The following is a 26,304-nucleotide window of genomic DNA, read 5'->3' on the forward strand; positions in this document are numbered from 1 at the left end:
AAATTAAATTGATACAATTTAATTTTTTCTAATTTCAATTAAAATCTCATGCTTAAGAGGACGTTCACACGCAAGGTCGTCATACACATGCATGTTTTAATTTGATTGATTTATCAAAATTTCATTATTTCAAGACACAAATAGCACGTTACGTTCATCATCTCAATGGTTTATTTATACGAAAGCTTTGCTAGGTAGCGCTTTTCAATGGCGAGTAATATAATGTAGCTAGCTCGATCGATCAGTCGCTTCTTTCGCACTTATTAATTGTCGAGCATCCACGCTCATATGGGTTAGCCTGGCTATCGGTTAGCTTGGCGTTTGGGTCTGCCTGGCAGTCCGGAGGTGGATTTGCGCTTTTACATGGATCTATATTAATGTGATTTGCATTATTAGTCTCTAATTGTGTATTTGGAAGGGATTGACTATTTGTTATTAGTACCATGCTGATAATCAAACCTAGGTACATCGCGATTATTGGCTTCATTTTCTCTTTTGGTAACGAAATTAGAGAGTGGGAATGTTAGATTCAAATTTGAATTTTCTCTACTTAATTAATTTTTGAAGACTATTTTATGGAACCATTATCAATTAAGTTCTCTATTTATAAATATGTTTTTTTGATTAGGTCATCGAACGATTGTAATAAGAGGTATACAATAACGATTGATTTTTAACCAAATAACCACCAACGTTTTGGAAGGACAAAATTTAGAATTATGGACTTGCTATTTTTAATTTATTGGTGCAAAATGAAGGATTGAAAAGTTCAATATTTATAATTGCGTAATAGTAAAAATCATGAATATTTAAAGAGTGAGGGATAACTCAAGTAGGTCTGAGCAAAACTACCCGATATCAAGTGATCCTAAGATATTTAAAGTTGACATCATAAAAATTTGCACGTACATCTCATTACGTTTATATATTGCAATTAATAAATATTAATGAAGTTTTATATATATATATATATATATATATATATATATATATATATATATATATATATATATATATATATAACACTCTCAGAAAACTAGGGATGACAGTGGATCTCTACCCGACCTGGATTTGTGGATTTTCACGGATCCGAATCTTCAAATTTTGCACCCATCGGATTCGGGTCCTACTGAAAAAAACGGATCTGGATCCAGGTTTGGCCCCTGGACCTGGACCCAAATCCGTTTAATGTTAGTAACGATAAAGGATTAGCTCTTTTAAGAGATGGATTTTGGATGCTCATATCGGATGCATCATCGTTGCTTTTTCACTTGCTCATTTGTAACATCGTACTTTTTTTGCTGTTTATAATTTTTATTTCAAAGTATAAGTGTATAAATTACTTTGTGTTTATTTTATTAGTTGTATAACTTTAATTTAGGTTGAATTAATAACTTTTATAAAAGTTTAAAATGCATTTTTTTGACCCAAACATTATATTTATTACAAAAAATTAGGCAAAATATATTGGACCCGGATCAGTTGGACCCATCGAATCTGGATTCAGATTTCCATTTTTCAAACCCAACGGATTCGATTCGGATTTGAATCTTAGATACAAAAAATGATCTGGATCCGGTCCATCCGAATTCGATCCAGATCCGATCCAACTCGTAGCCATCTCTAAATAACACACATTAGGAAAACAACTATATATTATAATTTATAATTTATGTAATTCAAATAAAACTATTTTATCCTTTTATTTTCTATACCAAAATACAGAGCTAAGAAACCCTATTTCTTACAAGTTCGATTACTTTTTTCTTACGCCTATTTAAAATGATTTTTTTAGTCATTTTTAATTTTGTAATAGTGAGAAAAAAAAAATAACGAACAAATTATACACAAATCAACTGATGATTTAAAAAATAATCCAACAAAATTAAAATCAATTTTAGATCAATTTTAAATTGTATCCATTGGATCATTAAAATATGAAATTGAAAGAAATTACTACTTATATAAACACCTAAAAGTTTTGTTTAAGTGAAAATTAAATATAAACACCTCCAAAACTTATTCTTCATATTATTGAATGAAATTAGGCTGCCTCTTGTTAAGGGAGTAAATTCTTAAAAAAAGCACATAAAAGTGGTAGAGATTGGAAAGTATTAATTGGAAAAGATAAAAGCAATGACAAATGGTATATATATATATATATATATTTAAAGAAATGACTAGAAGATTTTAGAACTTCCTCAATCCCTCATGTAGCTATAATGTGTATTAGAATTTTCACAAACCATCTTTAAATTACTTTGAATGTTACGAATTCTCTAGATTATTCGTTCTAATGGCTTGCTCGTACAAGTTTAAAGATTAATTTAGAGAAAAAAAAAATACTAACCATGCTACACAATCGAATCATTCATATCGAAATAATCAACCAACTCGTCTATAACATTCAATAAACACAAGTGTAATTAAATTTTACCTTGTGGCTATACCACAAAAAAACAACCATACATTACAATATGAACGCATCATACGTCCCCTACATTACAATATGCAAGGTACACACATGCATGTTTTGAATCATTAAATTAAAATCCTATTATTTCAAAATACACACAACATTTCATAATAAAAGTGATTTTGTTACATGAAACCTACTAGTTAGGTCAAATAATGGCGAGTAGTGTAGCTAGCTCGATCGATTAGTCACCCCTAGCGCACCTAGTAGCTTTTAAGCAACCGCGAGTATAAGGGTTAGCCTGGCTATCAGTCAACCTGCGCTTTGTATTAGCTTGGTACTCCACAGGTGGATTGGCTCTTTTGCATGGATCCATATTAATGTAATTTAATTACTTTATCTGTCTCTAATTTTGAATTTGGAATTGATCGGCTATTTGTTAATAGCACCATGCTCATAAATAAACATATAAACATTGCGAATATTGGCTTCATTTTCTTTTTGTAGTGGTGAAATAATAGAGTGAGATTTAAATAATAAGTTTGAATTTAATTTAGCTTAATCTTTTGAAAATAATGGAACCATTATTGTTATTTATAAGCATTATATATTAGTACAGTGAAAGAATGTAATAAGAGGTATATAAGTTGGTTGTTTTTAATCCATCAACATGTTAGATGGTAAAACATTATTTGAATTTCTATTTTTAATTTATTGGTGCAAAATGAAGGATTCTAAACTCCACATATTAGATACGAATCCATAGGATAAGAAAAATCCGATCCGTCAATCCTTAAAGTTGACAGCCTTTAGAAAGAGATGGCATAAAATTAGAGAATTAACCCCGCACTAATTCTATACCAAGACATAATAAACTTTAATATATGTGTGTAAAGCCGTGATGGTATCATTGGTATTTATTATCAAATATTTTTATCTTTGATATAATATAGTCTTATTATTCTTCATAATCAAATTACTCGCAATTTTGGGGTATTATTTGTGAAATATAAAATATTCCAAAGTTGCGAGTAATTTGAACCGGAGGTAGTAATAGGTGATTTATAAATATAATATGAAATAATTTAACAAGTGATTACAATATATAATATCAATAAATCAATAAAAATATGTGAATAATCCTAATACAATCTCTATGATTCGCCTGAATAAAATAATATAAGTGATTGCAAAATACGGAGTATAATACTGCGTATCGAATATATTCACATAATATAATATCGTATTATACCAAAGTGAAAGAATTTGATAACAATATTGATATTGAGAGATATTCTCTTAATACCTCTAATACATACTCCGTATATAATAATAGGTTGATATTGTGCATTTAAACATATACAGTGAGTTAGTGAGTTAGGGTCTGCTCACATTTACTGAACTTGACTGATTGGAGCTGGACTGAATAAACTGATTGGAGCTGAAGTGAACTAAATAGAGATGAAATGAATATTTTATAAGAAAAGGAAATTAGTTACTGAACTGATTGGAGTTGTACTGAACTGATTGGAGCTAAAATGAACGAACTGAACTAATTAGAGCTAAACTGAACTCAACTTAAATTAAGCTGAAGTGAACAGACACTTAGTGACTAATACAAGAAAAAAATAATACAGAGTACATAATGAAATGAGTCACAATAATAATCAATTAAGGTTATCATATGAATCGCGTAAAAGTACTTTAAATTGTTGCATTATAAAAAAAGAGGGAAGTAATATGTGAATTAGTACGGTATAATTGCAAATATCCATTACATGTTTTAAAAACAGATGAATATATTATGCTATGTACAAGGTACAACCTAATGATAAACTGTCACAAAAAAAACCTAATGAAAAAAAAAAAAAAAAGACAACGAAGGTGCAAACGAGGGTCAAACTCAGCAGACAAAATACAAAAATTAACTAATAAATCGAGGTGAAGTCACGCACCCCAACTATGTCCTCCCAAGGTAGGTTCCTTATTTCGATCCGATGATCATCTAAATAAAGCACCTTTTCTTTAAGAACGACTCCTAAATTAGCCAAATTTATGGACTACCTTATTATCTTCTCTAAAACAATGATTAACAACAAAACTAGAAAAAAAATTGCAATAAACTACGACATTTGTTCAAGATGTTACAACACTCGCCTCCTTGATAGTTTGCATTCTTGACAGCTTCAATACACGCTTGATTATCCATTTGATTCACTAGCTTTGTAATGCCTTTGTTGATAGCCATCTTTAACCCAAATTCCAGTGCTAAGAGTTCAGCTTTAACCCAAACTCCCAACCTTGCTGCAAAACCCTTGACAAAACCTCCTGCACAGTCCCTTAATACTCCCACTCCACCAGCCTGTCCTGGAGAACCGTTGGCGGCTCCATCTGTATTAAGAGCATACCAGCTGCGCTGCTGGGTGGCGTAATCCTAGCTTAACCACTTAGGCACTTACCATTTACCAATTACAATTTACCATTTACAAAAACTGGTGTATTCCAAACTATTTTAATTTCGTAATGTGTATGCCGTATGTATGCCCGCATGCTTCGGATCAAATGTCTTCATTCTTATCCAAATGATAAAAGTATTGTTCTGACTTCTGAGTTTTCGACTTTTGAACTATTCACACCCTAACTATAGTTGTCTCCATGAAAGAGTTTGAAGAAAGAAAATTAAAAATAAATAAATAAATAAAAAACTTTGCCTTAACTCTTAAGGGCATACCTTTACTGTATATTCTAAACTCCTAGAGCTAATAAATAGTTTAAATTCGTTAACTATATACCAATACAATTAATATGGTAGAAATTGCCAATATGTGAGGCTAACTGGTCATTTGCATATTGATTTTTTATTTTTATTTTTTAAATGATCAGAAAGTTCCTAATCAGACATCTACCCTCATCGAGCCACGTACTTGAAATGTTAAGAGTAGAGGGGAGGGTAAGAGAATCCCTAACCCAGCTTACCCAAGTAATACTCATACGTTTAGGATCTAAAATAAGAAATCTACCAAATTAGCCAACACTTTGTTGGTTTTTATGTATTAATATAAGGCTATTTGTGTACTGATATATGACCAACTAAACCAATTATGTAGCTAACCTTCTGGAATACAACGTACATTTCATATATTAAAGTTGTTTTCTATAATTTGTTTCTTGATAAACACTAATGAGAAACAAAATTCCAATTAACATCTTTAATTATATCCTAGGTTGAGGATTTCCTCAAACAAGAAGGGTAACAGAATAACAGAGATTTGCATAGCTCCAAATCCGATAGCAGGTTTATTTTTGTACAATTGCTATCGGATATATATACATGCATAATCCGTACAATAATATTACAATACAGTTGCGACTTTAGGTTATCAACTGGATGTTTAACCACATTCAAGTTTCACTATGACGATGTGCAATAGCAGGCTCGTCAACATAATTGTGCTGTGGGTTAGCTAGGCAATGTGAAGGAGGATCGGGTCTGTCGCATTCATCATTGCTCATGAACATCTGTGATTGTGCATTTGCAACCAATTGGTTGTTTGTTATGAGCACCATGCCGATAATCAAACCCATAAACAGAACTAATGTTGGCTTCATCTTGTTTAAAATATTTATGTGATAAAATAATGAGTTTTTTCCAGTTTGATTTTATATAAATGTAAACTTTGCTTTGAAAATTTGATGATTTGTTCTATTTATAAACAAACTCTGTTTCTTATGGACTGGTGGCCTAAAATAAAGATTAAATTAAAGGGATAAATACAGAGTGTTCTGTTTGGTTTAAATCCACTAACATTGTAGATGCCCATAATTAGAAGTTTAGAACAGTTTGCTATTATAGGATTAAGGTACGTTTGAAGCTATCAGCTTAATTGCAGCTGTATGGAAAAGACAACTAATCCAGGCTCTCTGATTATGAGTGCATTATCCATAAAATTATTTTCCTACTATACCCAACAAAAAAAAATATCTCCAACGTCTTCCAGTAAATAATTTTAAAAAGCTAATGAACATTAGACTAATCTAATCTAAGTAATCTAAAGTGTATTTTTTTAAATCCATATAACATATTCAAAGAATTTATTTTACTTCATTAATCTAGTATTCTAGTTAAATAACCCTTTTTTGTTTCCAAAAAAAAAAAAAAAAAAAAAACCCTTTAAGGGGGCGTTTGGTATGGCCGATGAAAATGAAGTGAGAAGAAATGAATTATTTAACTCTTACCTTTCCATTTGTTTGGTTTAATCTTGTAAAGGAATCACTTAAACCTATCTTTCTTTAATATTATTTTAAGAGAGTAAGGATAATTGTTACCTTGGATTTTAGAGAGGTAACAAATGGGTGACGACTATTAACAGTAATTGTTTTCCAAACCTTTCAACCAAACACTTGATAACGGTAATGCTACCTCTGTTACAGGCTATGTGCAACAATTAGACATTTTCCGTCTCTGCTTTATGTCAAATTGTTGCACATAACCTGTAACAGAGGTAGTAGTTTATTTGAATCCATTTCCAAAAAAAAAAAAACAAACAAACACTCCCACCAAACATGCACTAAGTTTGACTTAAACAGTCAATTGTATCATTGTATGCAACAAAGGCTCAAAGCTGGGTTCCATCTTTGCCATATTTGGCAAGACTAAACTATGCATTCCCACATCTTTGCTGAACAAAATTATATGCCAGGAAGCTGAAAACAAAGCAGTTAATTCTGCACCCATCGGAATCAATACATTCGCACAAAGAGCAATGTCACATTGTTATCAGTATAGAAGTACTAATCAACATATCTGACAGGGCAGAAAGGACCCTAGATATCTATCAATGTACATGCACCTTCGTCAAAGAAAAAAAAAACTTATATACGACTGTAAACACATTAGAACATCCTCATGGCATTCCAAACAGCAGTTTGTTTCTTTGGTATACTGAATATTTTTAAGACACACCTTTCAACTGTCATGAGCTGGAAACGTGGATCAATCATCTTGGGCTTTGTTTTAGCTCCTTTTAGACTGTCATCATCCACAGCTTTGCCCGCAAAACAGCCAATATCATCTACAAAAACTGTGAATTAAAGAAACACTGTATCAGACATGAAAGTACTACGGGTTCTTGAAATCTGAAGAATAAAAGGACATCCTTACCTTGGACCTTCTGTTGACACAGAACTGGAACACTGCCTCGTGATCTGATAGCACACAGAAACGGTTAGATCAGAGTTCAGTGCTGGATTCAATAAGTATAATTATAGTCAGATAAATAAAAGTAGGCACTAGAGAAAGAAATTAAATGAGAGCATCTCAACTGACTCTTTAGTGGGAGTCCTGGGAGAGCTCTGCACATTATCTGCATCAGCGATTACTTCTTGAGTGAAATCATTGTTTGACGTATGCTGAGACCCATTGTAGTCTTGTAAAGTAGTTTCTTGGGTAGGCAACCTGCTTTCTGGTGTCATACTTCTGCCCTCCGTGGAAACTGGGTTTAGGTTTTCATGCCATGGTGTCCGGCTCTGAGGCCTGTCCCTCCTTTCCTCAGTCACACTTTCCTGCACTGATAACTCTGGAGCTGGAAATGCAGATTCAATGTCTCCAAAAACTTCAGAAGAATTTGAAGATTGAACAATTTCAAAGTCTTGCACACCCCGCGAGTTTTCCCCATAATCAGCTTTCGAGATGAAAGATGTACCATAGGATTGCCTTGAACATAATGGTTGGTGGAAATCTTTTTCTGATGAAAAGTTTTCAGGATTATCTTTTGCTGAACGATCCAAGTAACATTTAGATCTATGAAATTCAACTCCTTCATCAAGACTGAAGGAATCTCCTCCCCGATGTTGGTTTTTCTCAAATGATGTGAAGAAAGACCCAGGATTTTTTTTCATTTTGGGCAATGGGAACTCTTCTTCAAACAGGGGATTATCTTCACGTTCATTGACAGGACACCGTGAAAATAAGGCAGACTTCAAGTGCGAGGAACCTGATCTCATCTGTTTCCTTGACGAGTGGCATTCCTTTCCTTCTCTCATTGTAGTGGGCATAATGTTCCAAATATCTTCATTAAAGTTGTTCGATTTACATGGCATGTCCAGATCCTTTAATTCCTTTCCATATCTTCTTATGTGTCTTGCAGATGGCATATCAGAAGTGCTCTCACCTCCCACTGACAATTTTAGAAAGAATGTAAGTACTTTATCAGTACAGTATGTGAAGAGTAAAATTTATCTGCATTATGAAAATAACACCCAATATAGATCTCAAGTTTAGACAGCCAAAGTCCCTTTTTTTCAGAACAATCAATCAATCAATCAATCAATCAAAGCCTTAATCCCAAAAGTGGGGTCGGCTAACATGAACCAAATTTGATTATTCCGTGTAGTCATCAACATAAATCTTTCTCCTCCATCCCTTACGATCCAAAACTTCATCCTCACGTAAATCCATGCACTTCATATCCTTCCTCACTCCTTCCAACCAAGTCATCTTTGGTCTCCCTCTTCCTCGTTTAATCCCTCCATGGTCCCACTCTTCCACTCTTCGCACCGGTGCACCCTCGGGTCTCCGTCTTACATGTCCAAACCAACGCAGACGATTTTCCCTTAATTTATCTACAATGCCCGCCACACCTACTTTCTTGCGAATAACCTCATTTCTGATTCTATCTCTTAAAGTGTTTCCACACATCCACCTTAACATGCGCATTTCCGTAACCTCCATCTTTTTAATATGCTCTTTCTTAGAAGCCCAACATTCTGTACCATAGAGCAACACTGGTCTTATGGCAGTCCTGTAGAATTTTCCCTTCAACTTTAAGGGAATGCTGCGGTCGCATAGCACTCCCGTGGCCGCTCTCCATTTAAGCCACCCTGACTTAATCCTGTGGGTCACGTCTTGATCAATGTCACCATTCTTCTGGATGATCGACCCTAGGTACTTAAAACATTCACTCATGGTCAAATCCTTTCCATCCAAACTCACCACTTCATTGCTTGTCCCCCTCTGAGTGCCAAAACGACATACCAAATATTCAGTCTTACTCCGACTTAGCTTAAACCCTCTAGATTCCAACCTTTGCCTCCATTGCTCCAACTTGACATTAACCCCATCCTTAGTCTCATCCACCAAAACGATATCATCTGCGAACAGCATACACCATGGAACCTCATCTTGAATTGGTCTAGTTAATTCGTCTAGAACCGTTGCAAAAAGAAAAGGGCTTAATGCAGACCCTTGATGCAATCCGATTGTAATAGGGAAATCTTTTGTCAACCCTCCGCATGTCCTCACATTTGTTGACACATCCCGATACATATCCTTAACTAGGTCTACATACCTTCGTGGGATACCTTTCTTCAACATTGCCCACCAAAGTATCTCTCTTGGCACCTTGTCATATGCCTTCTCTAAATCAATAAAGACCATATGAAGATCTTTCTTCTTTACCCTATAAAACTCCATCATTTGTCTTATCAAATGGATTGCCTCCATAGTAGATCTCCCAGGCATAAAACCAAATTGGTTATCTGAAATGCTTGTGCATGCCCTCAACCTTTGTTCAATCACCCTTTCCCACAACTTCATAGTATGGCTCATAAGCTTAATTCCTCGATAGTTAGAACAATCTTGAGCGTCTCCTTTGTTTTTATAAACCGGGACCAAGGTGCTCTTCCTCCAATCTTGTGGGATCCTTGTAGCCGTCCATATCTTGTTGAAAAGGTTTGTTAACCAATCAATACCAATCTTACCCAAACACCTCCACACCTCTATCGGTACCCCATCAGGGCCAACCGCCTTCTTAGGTTTCATCTTCCTCAGTGCAATCTCCACCTCTACTCTCCTAATCCTTCGCACATACTCCATGTTGATTTCTTCATCACTCATAGAGGTATCTCCTATCACAACTCCATTACTTCCATTAAATAATTCATCGAAGTACCCCTTCCACCTGTCCTTGATGCCCTCCTCTTGCACTAGGACCATTTGGTTCTTATCTTTGACACACTTCACCATGCCAATATCCTTCCTTGCCTCTTGTCTTCTCTTTGCCATCTTATAAATGATCCTTTCTCCCTCCTTGGAATCAAGCTTTTCATAAACCTCCTGATATGCCTTTTCTTTTGCTTGGCGAACAGCTGTCTTTGCCTTACTCTTAGCCTCCTTATACGCTGCAAAGGTTTCATCACTCCTACATTTTCCTAAGGCTTGATAGCATTCCCTTTTTTGCTTAATTACTGCTTTCACCTCTTCATTCCACCACGAAGTATCTCTCTGTACCGAAGTTCTTCCCCTTACTTCCCCTAAGACCTCTTTGGCCACTCTTAGGAAACAGTTCTTCATTCGTAACCAGGTCATGTCCGGATCCACCTCTCCATCCCAATCCGCTTCTTCAATTACCTTTTCTGTAAAAACCTTAGCTTTTGCATCCCTTAGGGTCCACCATCTTATCCTTGGTTCTTCTTGTCTAACTTTTTTCTTCGCCTTCTCTTTCAGACGAATAGTCATTACCAATAGCCGGTGTTGGGTGACCACACTCTCCCCTGGGATAACCTTACAGTTTATGCAACTTTGTCTATCTATGCTCCTTGTGAGCAGGAAGTCTATTTGAGTTGCATTTGCTCCATTCCGAAAAGTTATCAAGTGTGAATCCCTCTTCTTAAACCAAGTATTAGCCAAAATTAAATCATATGATTGGGCAAAATCCATAATAGCTTCACCACCGGCGTCCCTCTGCCCATACCCAAAGCCTCCATGGACACTCTCATAGCCATCTCGGCTCGCCCCAACGTGCCCATTTAGATCCCCTCCAATATATAACTTCTCTGAGTGGTGGACACCCTGCACCACCTCGTCTAGGTCCTCCCAAAATTGTCGTTTCTCTTCTGCATCTAAACCCACTTGGGGAGCATAAGCACTGATAACATTCACAATCTCCTTGCCACATAGCAACTTCAGCCTTATCAACCTATCGTTCTTCCGATAGACCTCGATCACCTCTTTTGCCAACCTCTCATCGAGAACCACACCAACTCCGTTCCTAGCTCCACCATTCCTTGTTCTGTGGCTCGTTTCTTGCCCAACATACCATACCTTATACCCCAAAACCAAGCCTCGAGCTCCTTCTCCTGTCCATCTTGTCTCTTGGAGGCACATGATGTTCACGCGTCGTCTTTTCATTACTTCTACCAATTCTGCTGATTTTCCCGTAAGAGACCCCACATTCCAAGAACCAATCCGCAAACTAAATTCTTTTCTCCCACGCTCCCTCCTGATCCCAACTCCAAGTCCTTGATTATTTGACACCACAATTGGGCAATATGGCGCGTCGCTTCTGGGCGACGACCTAGCAACCCTTACATACTTATCACTGCACCCGGGTCTGGGAAGTGCAGCGCGTCGCTCAGTAGGGAACGCCCCAATGGCACGCCCTTGCTCATTTGACACCACACTCGGGCAATGTGGCGCGTCGCTTCTGGGCGACGACCTAGCAACCCTTGCATACTTATCACTACACCCGGGTCTAGGAAGTGCAGCGCGTCGCTGAGTAGGGAACGCCCCCACGAAAATATCTGTTTGGCTCATGTCATGGGATGTGACGAAGTTTTATACTGGCTGTCACTGGCCTACCGTAACCCTCCTCCTTTATCCAGGCTTGGGACTGGCAGCGGGAAACCCACTGGCGGAGTTTTTTTTCAGAACAATCAATTATAAAAAAAAATCAGGAAAACCGATCAATCAAATCTCATTTTAAACTATTCCAAATTGAGGGAGAATGGTGTTATTGTGTTACTAAAAACCTTCCATTCCAATATTTTTTAGAAGAAAAAATGAAAATCTTGCTGGAAAGCAGTCTAGAATGAACTGAAAAGCAAAAGCAATACAAAAGAAAATGAACATGATTTTAGGATATCCCAAAACTGGGAGAAAGACGGCTAAGCCGTAGCAAGTACTTAAAACTTTCACCTTTAAAATTCAAACGAAATGAAAATTCTTTTAAGGGATACAAAAGAAAATGAACATGATTTTAGGTAAGAAATGCAAACCATTTATCTTGAGGGTAATACCTGCAGTGGAAGAGCAAGATTCTCCACTGCACCATGATCATAAAACAGGAAGGACAGAGCATAGTACCATCAGCTATACGAGGTCAGGCAAAAAAAAGTAATCATCAAATTTACAGAAAATAACTCCCACCTAAACGAGGTCAGGCAATCCTTCGTATCTTTCAATTTCTTCAACGGAGAAAAGCGGCCTTCTGGATGATAATTGCACACAAACGAAGAGTATCTGTAACACAAATCCAAACAAAATGAGTAAGCAAGATAATCTCCTGACCGTGCTATTTTCTTGTTTTCTCATTGTCACGATCCTGAGCAATAAAACATACTTGGGTTCATCAGATGCTGGAAAACAGCAATCTCCATCTATGATGAGTAAAAAAACAAACAAGAAGTGGTCATCAATAAGCACTGCTCAATGAAGCTGCGTCATCTAAATGTAGAGCAAACTAATCACAAGTTAACAGCACCTAAAAAGTCAGATCTATCAGGTATCTTCTCCTGGAACCTACATAAAATTACCACAATGATTAAAGAAAGTAAGTCCATCAAAAGAGCTAAAACAATGACACGTCAGACACAAAGGTACCTCGGAGGTGATTGTGAATAACACCTTTCAAACTTCATATCTGATAAATCATTTCTCCAGGTAAAGGTGTTATTAGTTGCATGATTAGTATCATAGTTCTTCCAGTTCACTCCACAAATCTCATCAATCTTATTATAGCCGTCCAAGCAGGGAGAGCTATCTGGTAAAACGAAAAGGAAAAACAGGGAAAAAAAATAACAGAAGGAAAAATCAGGCAGGTTCATCTTCAAAAGTTCACAATATATGAAAGTGAACTAACAAAGAATATTAATTGAACACACTTGCAAGAAATTAAGCATGACCACAGAGTAGTGTATACACCTCCAGCCATGGCACTAACAAGCATAAAATATTCAAATTAAAAAATGAACCTCCCTACAACCTTGTCATGTTTAATAAAGGAATAACCCTGGGCCAGGGGGGGGGGGGGGGGGGTCGGTCAAAACCCATATTGAACGTTGAAACTTTCAGAAATAGGATAGAAGAATAGTTTGGATTTTAAAAACTGATTAATTCTCGCCTCATTGCATGACAAAACTAGATTGGAGAAAAGATGCACATAAACATTAGACTTGAATGTTTCAGTAAGAAAACAAATTATATTTGTATGACATACCGTTCCAGAAAATATCATGTCTATCTTCATCATAGAAGGAGTTTATCTTGCATTGCCTGCCATCAAGTTGCATGCCATTTTTGAATGTTGATAGTTCATGCTCAATACTGTCAATTGGATACAGTTCATCTCCAAATAAGCGTTTGTGACAAGATGGTTTTTCAACATCCTGCATCAAGCATTCCAGCTTTTAAATCATCAAGAATGTGACAACAGTGACTCCCTGCCTTTAATAACCAAGGGCATTTCTAAATAATAATAAAAGACAACAGACAACCATGAACTCTAGCAACAGTCTAACGAGGACTAAGGCAAATAGTGCATATTGATGTTCTCACCACTTCCATATCAAGGTTATCCAGCACCATATTGAAGTTTTTGCATGAGTAGATATTTTTAGCAGCCTTGGTAAATGTGGTCTGTTCATCATTCACTTTACTGTATTCATCAAAAAAATCATATTCAGGGATAGTCCATCATTGCTAGTCCAGAAATAGAGATCAGGTAAAATTAATTTCATATACATAACTACATAAGAGTATGAGACTGAATAGATAAGTATAGTGGTAACAAATGCAGCTACCCTGGCTATATGGATTGTCACTTGACTCATTTCACTCAGTTGCAAACAGAGGTGGCAAGAGGCTGTAGATTGGATATAACTTAAGCTTTAAGTGATACAGAAAAGCAAACAAAACAAACAATAGCTCATAATAATACCATAATTAACAACTATAAAATGATACTCTCTTCCTACTAAAATATTTGAGCAGATATGCACATATACAAAACTTTATCACTAATTACATTGGTATTTAATGATCACAAGTTAACATTGTGCTGGTATTTGAAACTAACTAGTTACCGTGCATGGATGTTTTAAGTAACATATAATATGTTATAAGACTATATAGTTAAGTGGACAGATAATACAGAAAAGAGAGTCACAAACTCACAACTATGAACCTCAAGCTACTGCTAAAGCAACCAATACTGGACTTGATAACCTGAGCAATATAATTCATATTACTTCTCCAACATTCCTTTATGAATGCCTTATTACTCCTCCAAGAAACTTCTATGATATCTATATTCCTAACTCTTAAAGATACTTTGCCAGCACCCCCAACCTACCAAAAAGTTAATATAAAACAAACTAATACCTTCCAGGACGATGTGGCGACTGCAAAGGTGTTTCTGTTCCCACTTTACCTAAACCTGACATAAAAAAATATTTAAAAAAAAAAAAAAAAAAAAAAAAAAAAAAAAAAAAAAAAACAACAACAACAACTGTAACATTGGACACAAACAATATGTGAACTTGTTAATGATAGAACCAACCAAAATTTTAGCTACTTATTCTTTTAATTAAGCTTTTTAAACTCTTATCTTTAAACTATTTGTGACACTCACACAGTCATCCTCATTATCTTTTCAGACAATAATATTCAATTTCCTTTCAAAAGTGACTAAACCAGAAGACAAATTGACATGTCAGACCAGAAGACTATTGCAGCATCAAACTACAGCACCTTCAATGGAGAAAGCAACATGAGCTTCCTGTGCAGGTTCTCCCTCTGAAATGCCAACTGCTCCATCATCGCCAATAATATCAAAAATGGATGGTTCTAGTATGTTCAAAACAACAAAACACAGGGTGATAAGACATATTGTGCAGTAAACAACAGCAATGAATCTATATGGGAAATAGTATCTTCTTAGAAAAAAGAGCCTTTGACTCCATTCGGTAGGTAGCACTAATAATGGTGACCAATTGACCATAGTAATAATTTTATAATGTAATTTCGTAAGAAAAGAAAAAGTCCATGGTAATGCGTGCTTTCCACCCACAAATATCTCTTTTTCTTCACAAAATTCATTGCCATCCATTACCACTCGTAGAGGTGCTATTGAGCGGTTATGAAAATTTATGAAGAAAAACACATTATACGGGATGGAGATCCATTATCATGACTCATGAGACTTTCCTTGCCAAGTTACATATACATTCATTACCTTTACTACCTATCAAATAGGCCATTAAGACTTAAAAAATAGATGACATGAAATGTTTCAGCTCAAATTGTTCAATAACTTACGAATTGATGAGCCACTTTTCACATATTCTGACTCAACCTTTTGGACATTTGAAGTACTGTTTTCCCTAGCGCTGGAATCGACAAAAAAATATCATTTCAATATATCAAAGTTACTCTTGTCAATCAGAAAGCCCCATAAGAGGATTGAGGAATTTCACAAATTAATAAACAAAGTCAGTTAAGATAGAAAAGGTCATTACTTGCAAAATACAATAATCAAGATGCATAGACACCTGAACACTTTCTTGATGAATTATTTGTAGATATGAACTACTGACCTTTTTGAGGACACTCTTTCCATTTGATTTGAAGAGGGGACCCCTGGTTCAGCATATTATCTTTTACTCTCCAGTTTCAATGACTAAACTATTATGGACCCAGGTTGCAAAGTACGAATACATACTTGTTCCAGTAGGCAGAGTGCACTCCATAGCAGTGAGTTCTCTGGACTTCATCATTGGAGAACTCGTGGAAATGTGATAGCTTGCTGGAAACTCATGGCCTCTAGACTTCCCAATGAGACCTGATCATATAAAATTGAAATTGAGGAATTATATGACATGATGCTGAAAACATTAAGACATAAATGTAAGATATGAGACCTGTTCAGCATGTATAGATACTTACTTGAATCCACATCTTCAGCAAAGCTTTCATGGGTGGCTTTTTTGGTAAGACTTGACAAATTCTCTGCCACAGTATCATAAGACAAATATTAAGAAAGAGCTCAAGCATGGTGCATTTGTTCATACGATAGATAAGAAGAATCTACACAATTGCACACAATGCAAATGTGGAATTAATATTCTAATCACAATATGAAGCCATTGTGTCACTGAAATTTAGCATGGTTATAAGTAGAATATAGAATCTCCATATAATTTGTAATCAATCAATATTGTATTCTTAAGGGTCTGTTTGCTTCATATTATTTCATCTTATTTTATTTTATTTCTGAAAAAATAAGCTAAGTTACAATTAAAAAACGTTCAGAAAAAAGCTTAATTTTACATGACATACTAACAGTGATGTCTTGCCCTAGTGGCAAAGATTGAGAGTTTGTGTATGCTAGGTAACATGTTCGAATCCTCCCTCCCCCATTTGTAATTCGTATTGCCCATGTGGCTCATTTAGACCAACAGGAAAAAGAAAACAAAAAAAAAAAAAACAACAACAACAACAACAAACTTATAAGGAGTACAATATAAATTTAAAAGCCTATGCTCCCCTACTTAAAATTACTTCTTTTGCTCCATAAATAATGCAACTTTTTCCTTCTTTGAAAGTTCGATAATTTTTTGCAAAGTTTCCCTTTTTTTTTTTTCTCTCTATCCCTCAAATCATCACGAGCTTCTTGACTTCCATGCACCCCTTACATACTGCAAAAGTTATGGAGCTAATGAAGCCTAGCAGGGCATTTATTTATAGACTTAGGGAGACACACACACACTTAAACAATTTAAATCTCACAAAAGACATTATAGAGAAGGTAAGTCACAGAGAAAGGAACGTATCATTAGAATAACATGGGAGGCACACTTGCAACTAATAGATATGTTGATTAAAATTCTCTCCATCTCCAAATATAAGGCATTTTAACCAATATTACATATGTCAAGAAATCAACTAACATTAGTTATAATGCAGTTCTAATGGAAACTCATATATACAATGGATCTGTAATACTTGATAAAGATAAAAAAAAAAAAAAGAAATAAATAAATAAATAAAAAATTATGACATGACAATTAATGTTAAATTAATATAGTAGAATAGCTTGTAATTTGAAATTGTAAGTAGGCAAATAAAGATGCTCTCTATTTTGAAGCTGAGGGAGTTGCAATCTGTAATATGTGCTACTTTTGTTTTAAGACATGCAAACACAAATCATTATAGGAGCTAAAGTATTATACTATGTCTTACAGGTCTTTCCTGAATATAACTTTTGATAACAATTAGCAATATGGAACAATATGACTTTGACTGACAAGCTGGCATCAAGTTCATCAACTAAAGAATTGACACTATAACAAATATATACAAAAAAAGTAGATTTTTCTCACCAGTGTCATATAAGGGCTTGCATTCTTCTGTAACTTTTGAAACATTGTGAAGACTCAATATATCCAGTGACCGATTTCTCTTTTGATGATCACATGTGTCTAAACTATCAACATTATTCTCTATATATGTAGTCTCTTGCTGCTGTCGTTTCCTTTGCTCAAAGTATTGTCTTTGCCTGCAACGTCAGAGCAATTCATAAACAAATCCTGAGAATCTGCATGTTTCAGCACTCATTTTATACCAACTCTTGACTCAACAACAAATGAAAAGTATGAAAGTTATATCAGAATCAGAATATGTAAAAAATATACAGCCAGTCTGGATACGCTAACATCGTCCATTTCACTGTGATATACAAAATCTCTCTCTCCATTGACTTTGGTGGTTACAGGCCAGCGGATATCCATTTTGAAGATACTAAACAGAATGGTATTGTAATCTGAAACATAAATTTTATATTTGTTTGTCCTTTTCCTTGGCATGGGACTAACGGGAGGGCATGAATCGCATGATCATCATCAAATTAACATATTTTTACAAGAACTCTATTTTTTACAAGAACTCTATCTGAAGATTTCAAACCGAAACAAATTTATTATCTAGTGCTCCAAGTCTTTAACTGAATGCAGGGCATGGAGAGAAAGTATCATAGATTCTAAAAATAAGAAGGATACCAGAGACCATAACATCTAGGCATAAAAATTGAAAGAGAAGAAGGGTTTACCTACCTCTTTTGTGTTGACTTCCTAGACTGCATATAGCTCAATCCATTCCAAGTGACAAGAAAAACATGCAAAAAAGTAGGGAACCCCATATCAGAAAAGACCACAAAAACACAGAGCTAGACTATATAATGACACTTTGTTATCAAACATGCAAAACAGTAGGGAGCCCAATATCAGAAAAGACAACAAAAAGACAGAGCTAGACTATATAATGACACATTGTTATCTGACTTTGTAAATAGGATGAAGTTTTGTATCACTCAACACAATCTACAGAACAATGTTTTGCCATGTTTTTGAATTCAGTAGGGCAAGATACTCAAAACTCAGAAGAAAACTCTGTTTAGCTTTAGATTATAGATAAACAAGAATAACTTCAGGGAAACATGATCAGTCTATTTAAGCACCAAATATTTTGAAGCTAAAAGTGGACTTACAGTTGTAACCTTTCGTCTTGATCCTCCCATCCACTGCAACATCTCTGTCTAGAACAAAGGTACACCACCACTTTTGATAAGGTTACAAGTACAATAGAAAATCAGAGATTATCCTCCTTCAATGTTCGGGGAATGTATGGGAAATAAAGGATCCCAATAAAGAAATATGTCCTACAGTTAAAATAAAAAGTTTGTCAAAATAAATCCCATGGCATTTGGCAAAGACATGTAACTAGTGATAACAACACACACCAAGTGTCACTAGACATTAATAACAAAGAAAATATTGTATCTAGCTGAGATAAAGGAGCTAAAACAGTTTAAATGATCTTAAAAGCTGTGGGGTAAGGGGGGGGGGGGGGGGGGGGGGGGGGGGGAACTCAATTAAATCAACGAAAAACAAAAACCTTCACCTTCTCTCCTCCCTCAACAATCTCCTCTCATTGGATAAGGGGTCTAGCTGAGATGATTGAGCCTCAGTTATGAATGGCTTGAGCTCAAGCATTGCTTGCGTACCTAGTCTAAGGGTCCTCCTGCTTTTCTTTTCAGTTTTGTTTGATTACTTCGGTAACTCTTGATATCCCTCAAATGATGCTTGTCCCAAAATTAGATATGGTACCAACGAAATACAAACATATAAATTCAAAAGAAAGACAATAAATATTAAAAAAATCCTTCGTTACAAAAAAAATAAAATCAGACAAAATAAATCTAGAAAACCAACTTCAAAGTACTCAAGCTGATCAAAGTGACATCGCAACCACCCATACTTTCCATGGGATAGTACAAGGAAGAAGGACCAACTTAAATCTAGGCCAAGTCTGTCCTTGATTCAGGCAGGAGGGACGGCCACCCTTGCCAGCGAGAAAAGGCCTAGTGTCATAGTTTTCCATCCTAACATATACAAACTAAAGCCTACAAAGAGGCAAAAATTGAGGGGTCTATACATTTATACAATAGGTCATGAATTAAATCCCCCTCCTCTATTTCAAATTTGCAACTTCCTAATACATTTGGATCAAAACTAAAACCTAGAAAATTAGGCTGAATAATTGAAATGGTAAACGGTATTGAGGCCTTGTAAATCATCAAATTTTCTAAGAGGAGCTCAATAACGGGGTGCTAAACCTTCGAGCCATCGCCAATTCAAACAGAAATAGGCTCGGACGGAGCTCGATAGGATTAAAGCAGGCTTGGTTTGAGCTCAAAGCGTAACGAACCTCAAAATCCAAGCTCGGCTTGGGCTCCAATAACCTCAAAATTGCTCAGGCCATGGACTCGATTAGGCGTGGAAATGGCAACACATTAGCAACCAAATTTCACTCAATCATCAAATTAGGCTCAAAGAATCACAAAAATTACTTCTCACTTAAGATTATCAGCGTAAATTGCACATAGCAAATTCTAACAACAAAATCGCTCGTTATAATTTATCATAACTTCAGTAATTAAAGCCAACATTTCAACAATTAACCTTTGAAGAACCATAAATTGATTTTACTGGCAATTAAATTAAGGATAATGTTGAACAAAACCCTAGATATTCGATGATCAATAGAAAAGTTGTGAAATTGATATTCGATGATCAAAAGAGAAGGAAAAAAAATATCTTACCTCAGAAGTTGCTTCAATGGAGGATTGAAAGCTCAGAATCTGCTTCAATGGAGGAAATCAAGCTCAGAAGTCGCTTCAATGGAGAATTTAGAGTGCGCTTCAATGGAGGAGAGAGAGAAAGTGTAGCGTAAAACGAAAAAGTGAAGCTCTCCAAAGGCGGGAGAAAGAAGAAGAAGTATGAAGATTGAAGATTAATGACACGCAAATTACATAAGTAATATTCATGATTCATTCTCATTTAATTTTTATTTCTCCACTAAATTGTCCTAATATAACTCAGTTACTCAGGCTACCATGACTGCACAAGGGTCGATCAAACATGGCATGAAAATTGTTTTGCTAACCCCAAGCCTATCATGAGTACGACTAATGAAAATTTAACACGAGCATGACAAGCTAATTCATAAATCGTTCTAGGTTTTTTTTACAAAAATAAAAATTTACCAAAAAAATTTTTTTTAAAAAAATTACGCAATACTAAAGTTATCCGCTAGCATAACATAATACGGCATGGTACAAATGATCGACACCACATGACATGATTTTTTTTTAACCATTTCGAGCACAACCCTCTTGAACACGAAGCTTGTAGGCACACACACATGAACTCCTCATCGCCCAAACCATCCATGCCTAGCTCTATGTACGAAAAAAGACTATATTCTTCATTGTAATTTTTTTCAATACACTTTTAGTTCCATTAATTTGATATACTCCCTCTTTTTTTTTTTTTTTAAATGCATCAATTTGACTTTTGCACTATTCACATGTCATATTTGATTTAATTATTTTACTATTATAAAATAAATACATGTTATTATACAATATATCATTAGATTTGTCATAATGTCTACTTTCATAATATAATTTTGTTACAATTTGCTACATAATATGTTCATTATTGGATCACCAATTCTTCCCTATCAATATGTTAATAAGCTTCTTTCTTTTTGTTTATTGCATAGGAAAATTACATAATTCACACATACTCTATAATTGTCTTTTATGACTATACGCTAGAAAATATATATTCAAGTTTGGAGAATTCGTCACATTTTAAGCTTTTAAAATATCAACTTTATTTTTAATTAAAAATGATTAGAGACGTTAAAGGTATAAAATTTACAGTACATTGGCAACTAGCCAACTAGCAAGTGTGAAAATCCCAATGCTGCAATTAAATAACAATGGTGATAATTAACAAAATCAAGTAGGTTTATTTTAGTCTGAATTTTTCTTGGCTAATGTAATCAAAGACTACAAAACAAAAATATGCAAACGTCGCTGCTTGCTATTGTCGGATGCTATTTTCTCAATGCAACTACTTCGTTTTTATTTTATATCACCTCCATTACATACCACTAAAAATAAATATCCTAATGACATCAAAATAATTCAGCAAGCAACCAAAAGAAAACAATTGATTGCTCAACAACCAAAAACCTAAGAAAAATCAACAAAATGATCACATTACTAACATAGAATATGAAGAATGATAATGACAAAAAGAAAAGCACTAGTGCCGAAATTATTATACTAAAACCATGCCTAAGATCAACAAAATAATTAGTCAAATTGCTAATAATTGAAAAATTACAGCCATTCCTCAAGAAGATGTGCCTGTGATAGATACAAGCACCAAAACTTGATACAAAAAGCCGAAAAAGGCATCTTAGAAAAGAATGGTACCAAAACATGGGAAGTGATTTTGATGTGCACTAAAATTATCCAAGAGGAGCTTCAATCAACTGGTTTGTATAATTTCCTGAAGTTCAATCATCAGAAGCATATCGGCACCCAAATCACTGCCCCAAGAATTAAGTTAATCTAATACCACTATAAGATTATTCGCCGTTAATAGAGGCACTGAATTCTTGTTCTGCTTCCAACTTGATTCACTACCACCCTCAAGGAAGGGTAACACTCGGATACTTGCATTTACCAGAACCTGAAAGGACGATCATAAGTTTATGCAGCATGTTAGACTAACAAAACAACGGAAAACTGTGAAAGATTAGTACTCGAAAGATTAAGCAAAAAACTCACTAGGATCCTTGGCAGTCTGCACAGCAAGCCCATTGAAATAACAAGTACCACCTTGACTCTTCATTTGTGAGAAATATGAGCTAAATGCATAGCTAGCATGAGAAACTAATGAATTCGGATTGTAACAGTTTCCCTTAGGCTGGATAGCAGAACAAGTTCCTTTTCCTTGACCACAGGCATATGTTACTGCATCTGCTAGTTGAGTAATGTTAGCGTCGCTGGCCACTACACACCATATCTTCCCCTTATATGGCTCATTGTTATCCGGTTTTGGCAAAGGCGGATAAGATGAAACAGGGGTCTTCCCTGTCAAATCAATTGGATAAACAGTTGACCCATTTGGGTAAAATTGTCCCCAATGTCGCTCAGTACCCGGACCACCCTTTTGGTTCTCATTAAACAAAGCAAATACGAAGGTAGGCAAAACAGCACCAGGCATAGCAGGAGTTCCAACCGAGGGTTTAGCATTCAACTTTTGAACCAAATTTCTATTGTAAGTAGCAGCATTGTAGACATTAGCTCCAATTTGGTCAATATCACCACCATTCGGCCAACCTGTTTCAGCAATCCAGATTCTAATATCCGGGTACCCAAGCTTCTTCATCGCAAAATGAACAGAATCAAGCATTTGATCAAGCAAATTGGTATATGTCAACCCACTACCAGGGTCTTTGTAGGTTACACCACCATTAAACAATGCATAATCTAGGCTGATAGTCTTATAGCTCTGCGACCAAGCAAAATACGGGTAGCAGTCTATAAAGAGAAATGACTTAGTATTGCTGAGAAACTGCAACATTGGCTTCATCACAGTATCAGCAATATCAGACCTAAAGGTGCCATTTGAGGGTGGGTACGACGATTCAAGGACATCCATTGCCAATGTTGTCCCAACTTTGACTTTGCGGATGCCATTCACCTTGAGGGCATATTGGATTTTCCGCATAGCCGGGACTAGATCATGCCAAGTCTTTTTATCAGCGTCAGTCATGAAACTAAGAATTTCATTCCCAACAAGAACATACCTAATCAAGGTATGAGGATAAGCAACCAAATTGGTCTTAATCCAATCATTAGCCATTTTTTGGTTGGTCGAAATATTCGAAATGATCTCATTCGGAACCATGATTGAGACTTGAAGGTTTGTACCACCAAGGGCAGTAAGAATTTCTGGGTCTGGGCTATAAAGTTTGACCCTCCCAGCTTTAAGGCTTTTGATAAGTTCAACTGATTTGGTTGGTTTTGGTAAGTTATTGCCTAATGTACCATAATTCACACCAACCTTTGGAGAAAATGTTGCAGCACCTGAAATTAATTCAAATTGGTTTTAATTGATAGATTGAATGAAATATCCAATTATTATATCACAAGATAGTTGCAAATTTAATCATCTTCTATCTATAAATGCTGTCACACTTTCTGACTTTCTCATCATTGAAAATCTATAAATCCTGAATATTTTTTTTTATACAACACAAGATTCAAACCAAACATTGTATATATATAAAAATCGCACATTGCACGGGAATTAAACTAGTTAATTCAACCAACCACAAAACCATAGAACTCAGATAAGATTGAGCTAATAAACAACACAATACAGGCAAAATAAAACCCAGAAAAGTTCAAAACTTGGAAACAAACAAAATGAGCATGAAAGTCGTAAGGAAAAACACCCAGTTGCTTTATTTTCTACCAAAATATATACATGAAAACACATTATAACAAAAACCCCATAACTTCTAGATCTTAAAAATTAAATAAAATACTGCAGAAAAATCCAAAAAAAAATAAAAAATGAAATGTAATTTCAGATCAAACATAATGCCAGCAACATTCAGAACAAAATGACAAACAAAAATCTCTCTTACATAATCTAACTCTTTTACCATTATATTTATAACTATCATAAAACAGATATAGAAACAAATGCTTAAAAAAATACATAAATTCCAACCAATTTAATGCTAAAACAGAAACATTCCAATAAAAAATGAAGAGAAAACTTACTTGAAATAGAAAGTAGCAAAGAAAAGAAGCAGAGATTAAAGAGCTTCATTGTTAATGGTAGAAGCTCTTCTACAGTTGATTTGTAGATAGCTTGTGTACTATAAAAATGGGAGGAAAAAGAGGAGAGAGAAAGTGGAAAGTGAAAGAGTAGACAAGAGCTGAAGAAAATGGGGCCTAAATATAAAGAAAAGGGAAGCAGCCTTAAAATAAACCTTATTATGAAGGGTTTGATAAATTTGTTGATTGTTAATTGCTTGTAGGCCTAGTACTATGACATATAATCTCGTGTAGCCACTAAATTTATTTGAAGCTTCTTGGAGAATCCTAGTTGGACCGCTTAAATTGATGTTTTCGATACTCGGTTTCTTATTAATTGCGACATTTGGTTTGTGGTTTTTATGGGAAGTATCGTTATTATTGGTGTGTTTTATTGACAGGGAGAATCATCTTGGTATATGATAATGTTTTTGATATATTAGACGCATATTTTTCTAAGATTAGTGAAGATAACTAGATAAGTGAAATAAGTTGTAACAACGGAAGGATAAAGATAATTTGGGTGTGTAAATAAGGTTTTGATAAATTGATCCTTAGCCAAAATAGTATGCTTGGAGACAATGTCAACGATACAACTTGTATGTTGATGAATTACATGTCATGTTTGCAACAAGGTGAGCAAAACGCAAAACATCATATTCTATCTTTACTCATGACATTTTTCACTTTATATCTTGTACAACAGTCCCAAGCCTGGATAAAGGAGGAGGGTTACGGTAGGCCAGTGACAGCCAGTATAAAACTTCGTCACATCCCATGACATGAGCCAAACAGATATTTTCGTGGGGGCGTTCCCTACTCAGCGACGCGCTGCACTTCCTAGACCCGGGTGTAGTGATAAGTATGCAAGGGTTGCTAGGTCGTCGCCCAGAAGCGACGCGCCACATTGCCCGAGTGTGGTGTCAAATGAGCAAGGGCGTGCCATTGGGGCGTTCCCTACTGAGCGACGCGCTGCACTTCCCAGACCCGGGTGCAGTGATAAGTATGTAAGGGTTGCTAGGTCGTCGCCCAGAAGCGACGCGCCATATTGCCCAATTGTGGTGTCAAATAATCAAGGGCTTGGAGTTGGGATCAGGAGGGAGCGTGGGAGAAAAGAATTTAGTTTGCGGATTGGTTCTTGGAATGTGGGGTCTCTTACGGGAAAATCAGCAGAATTGGTAGAAGTAATGAAAAGACGACGCGTGAACATCATGTGCCTCCAAGAGACAAGATGGACAGGAGAAGGAGCTCGAGGCTTGGTTTTGGGGTATAAGGTATGGTATGTTGGGCAAGAAACGAGCCACAGAACAAGGAATGGTGGAGCTAGGAACGGAGTTGGTGTGGTTCTCGATGAGAGGTTGGCAAAAGAGGTGATCGAGGTCTATCGGAAGAACGATAGGTTGATAAGGCTGAAGTTGCTATGTGGCAAGGAGATTGTGAATGTTATCAGTGCTTATGCTCCCCAAGTGGGTTTAGATGCAGAAGAGAAACGACAATTTTGGGAGGACCTAGACGAGGTGGTGCAGGGTGTCCACCACTCAGAGAAGTTATATATTGGAGGGGATCTAAATGGGCACGTTGGGG

At 35.6% G+C, this 26,304-nt stretch overlaps 2 protein-coding genes across 5 annotated transcripts; both read right to left on the reverse strand.

Annotated features, from left to right (window-relative positions):
• Positions 1–6,995: 6,995 nt before the first annotated feature.
• On the reverse strand, positions 6,996–21,017 carry LOC145624229 (uncharacterized). 4 transcript variants are annotated; one of them, XM_081677233.1, is made up of 20 exons: positions 20,629–21,017; positions 19,015–19,185; positions 18,581–18,603; positions 17,852–18,027; positions 16,416–16,478; positions 16,192–16,311; positions 16,067–16,109; positions 15,789–15,859; positions 15,222–15,317; positions 14,853–14,907; positions 14,028–14,127; positions 13,690–13,858; positions 13,074–13,233; positions 12,955–12,992; positions 12,814–12,850; positions 12,621–12,713; positions 12,491–12,516; positions 7,743–8,592; positions 7,578–7,621; positions 6,996–7,497 (listed from the first exon to the last, which is right to left on the reverse strand). In XM_081677233.1, exons 2-20 carry the CDS (start codon positions 19,054–19,056, stop codon positions 7,310–7,312), a joined length of 2,394 nt encoding a protein of 797 aa, XP_081533359.1. In that variant the 5' UTR covers positions 19,057–19,185; positions 20,629–21,017; the 3' UTR covers positions 6,996–7,309. The 4 variants fall into 4 exon arrangements, 3 of the variants coding, with proteins under 3 accessions (XP_081533359.1, XP_081533360.1, XP_081533361.1); XM_081677234.1 differs by having other exon boundaries at positions 7,354–7,497; positions 7,739–8,592; XR_014110395.1 differs by having other exon boundaries at positions 7,394–7,497; positions 7,578–7,659.
• Positions 21,018–22,072: 1,055 nt separating this feature from the next.
• LOC145624230 (putative glucan endo-1,3-beta-glucosidase A6) lies at positions 22,073–24,911 on the reverse strand. The gene is made up of 3 exons (XM_081677236.1): positions 24,685–24,911; positions 22,675–23,979; positions 22,073–22,576 (listed from the first exon to the last, which is right to left on the reverse strand). Exons 1-3 carry the CDS (start codon positions 24,731–24,733, stop codon positions 22,536–22,538), a joined length of 1,395 nt encoding a protein of 464 aa, XP_081533362.1. The 5' UTR covers positions 24,734–24,911; the 3' UTR covers positions 22,073–22,535.
• Positions 24,912–26,304: the final 1,393 nt, after the last annotated feature.

This window comes from Chenopodium album, chromosome 3 (assembly GCF_948465745.1).
Source record: "Chenopodium album chromosome 3, dcCheAlbu1.1, whole genome shotgun sequence".
Lineage (NCBI taxonomy): Eukaryota > Viridiplantae > Streptophyta > Magnoliopsida > Caryophyllales > Amaranthaceae > Chenopodium > Chenopodium album.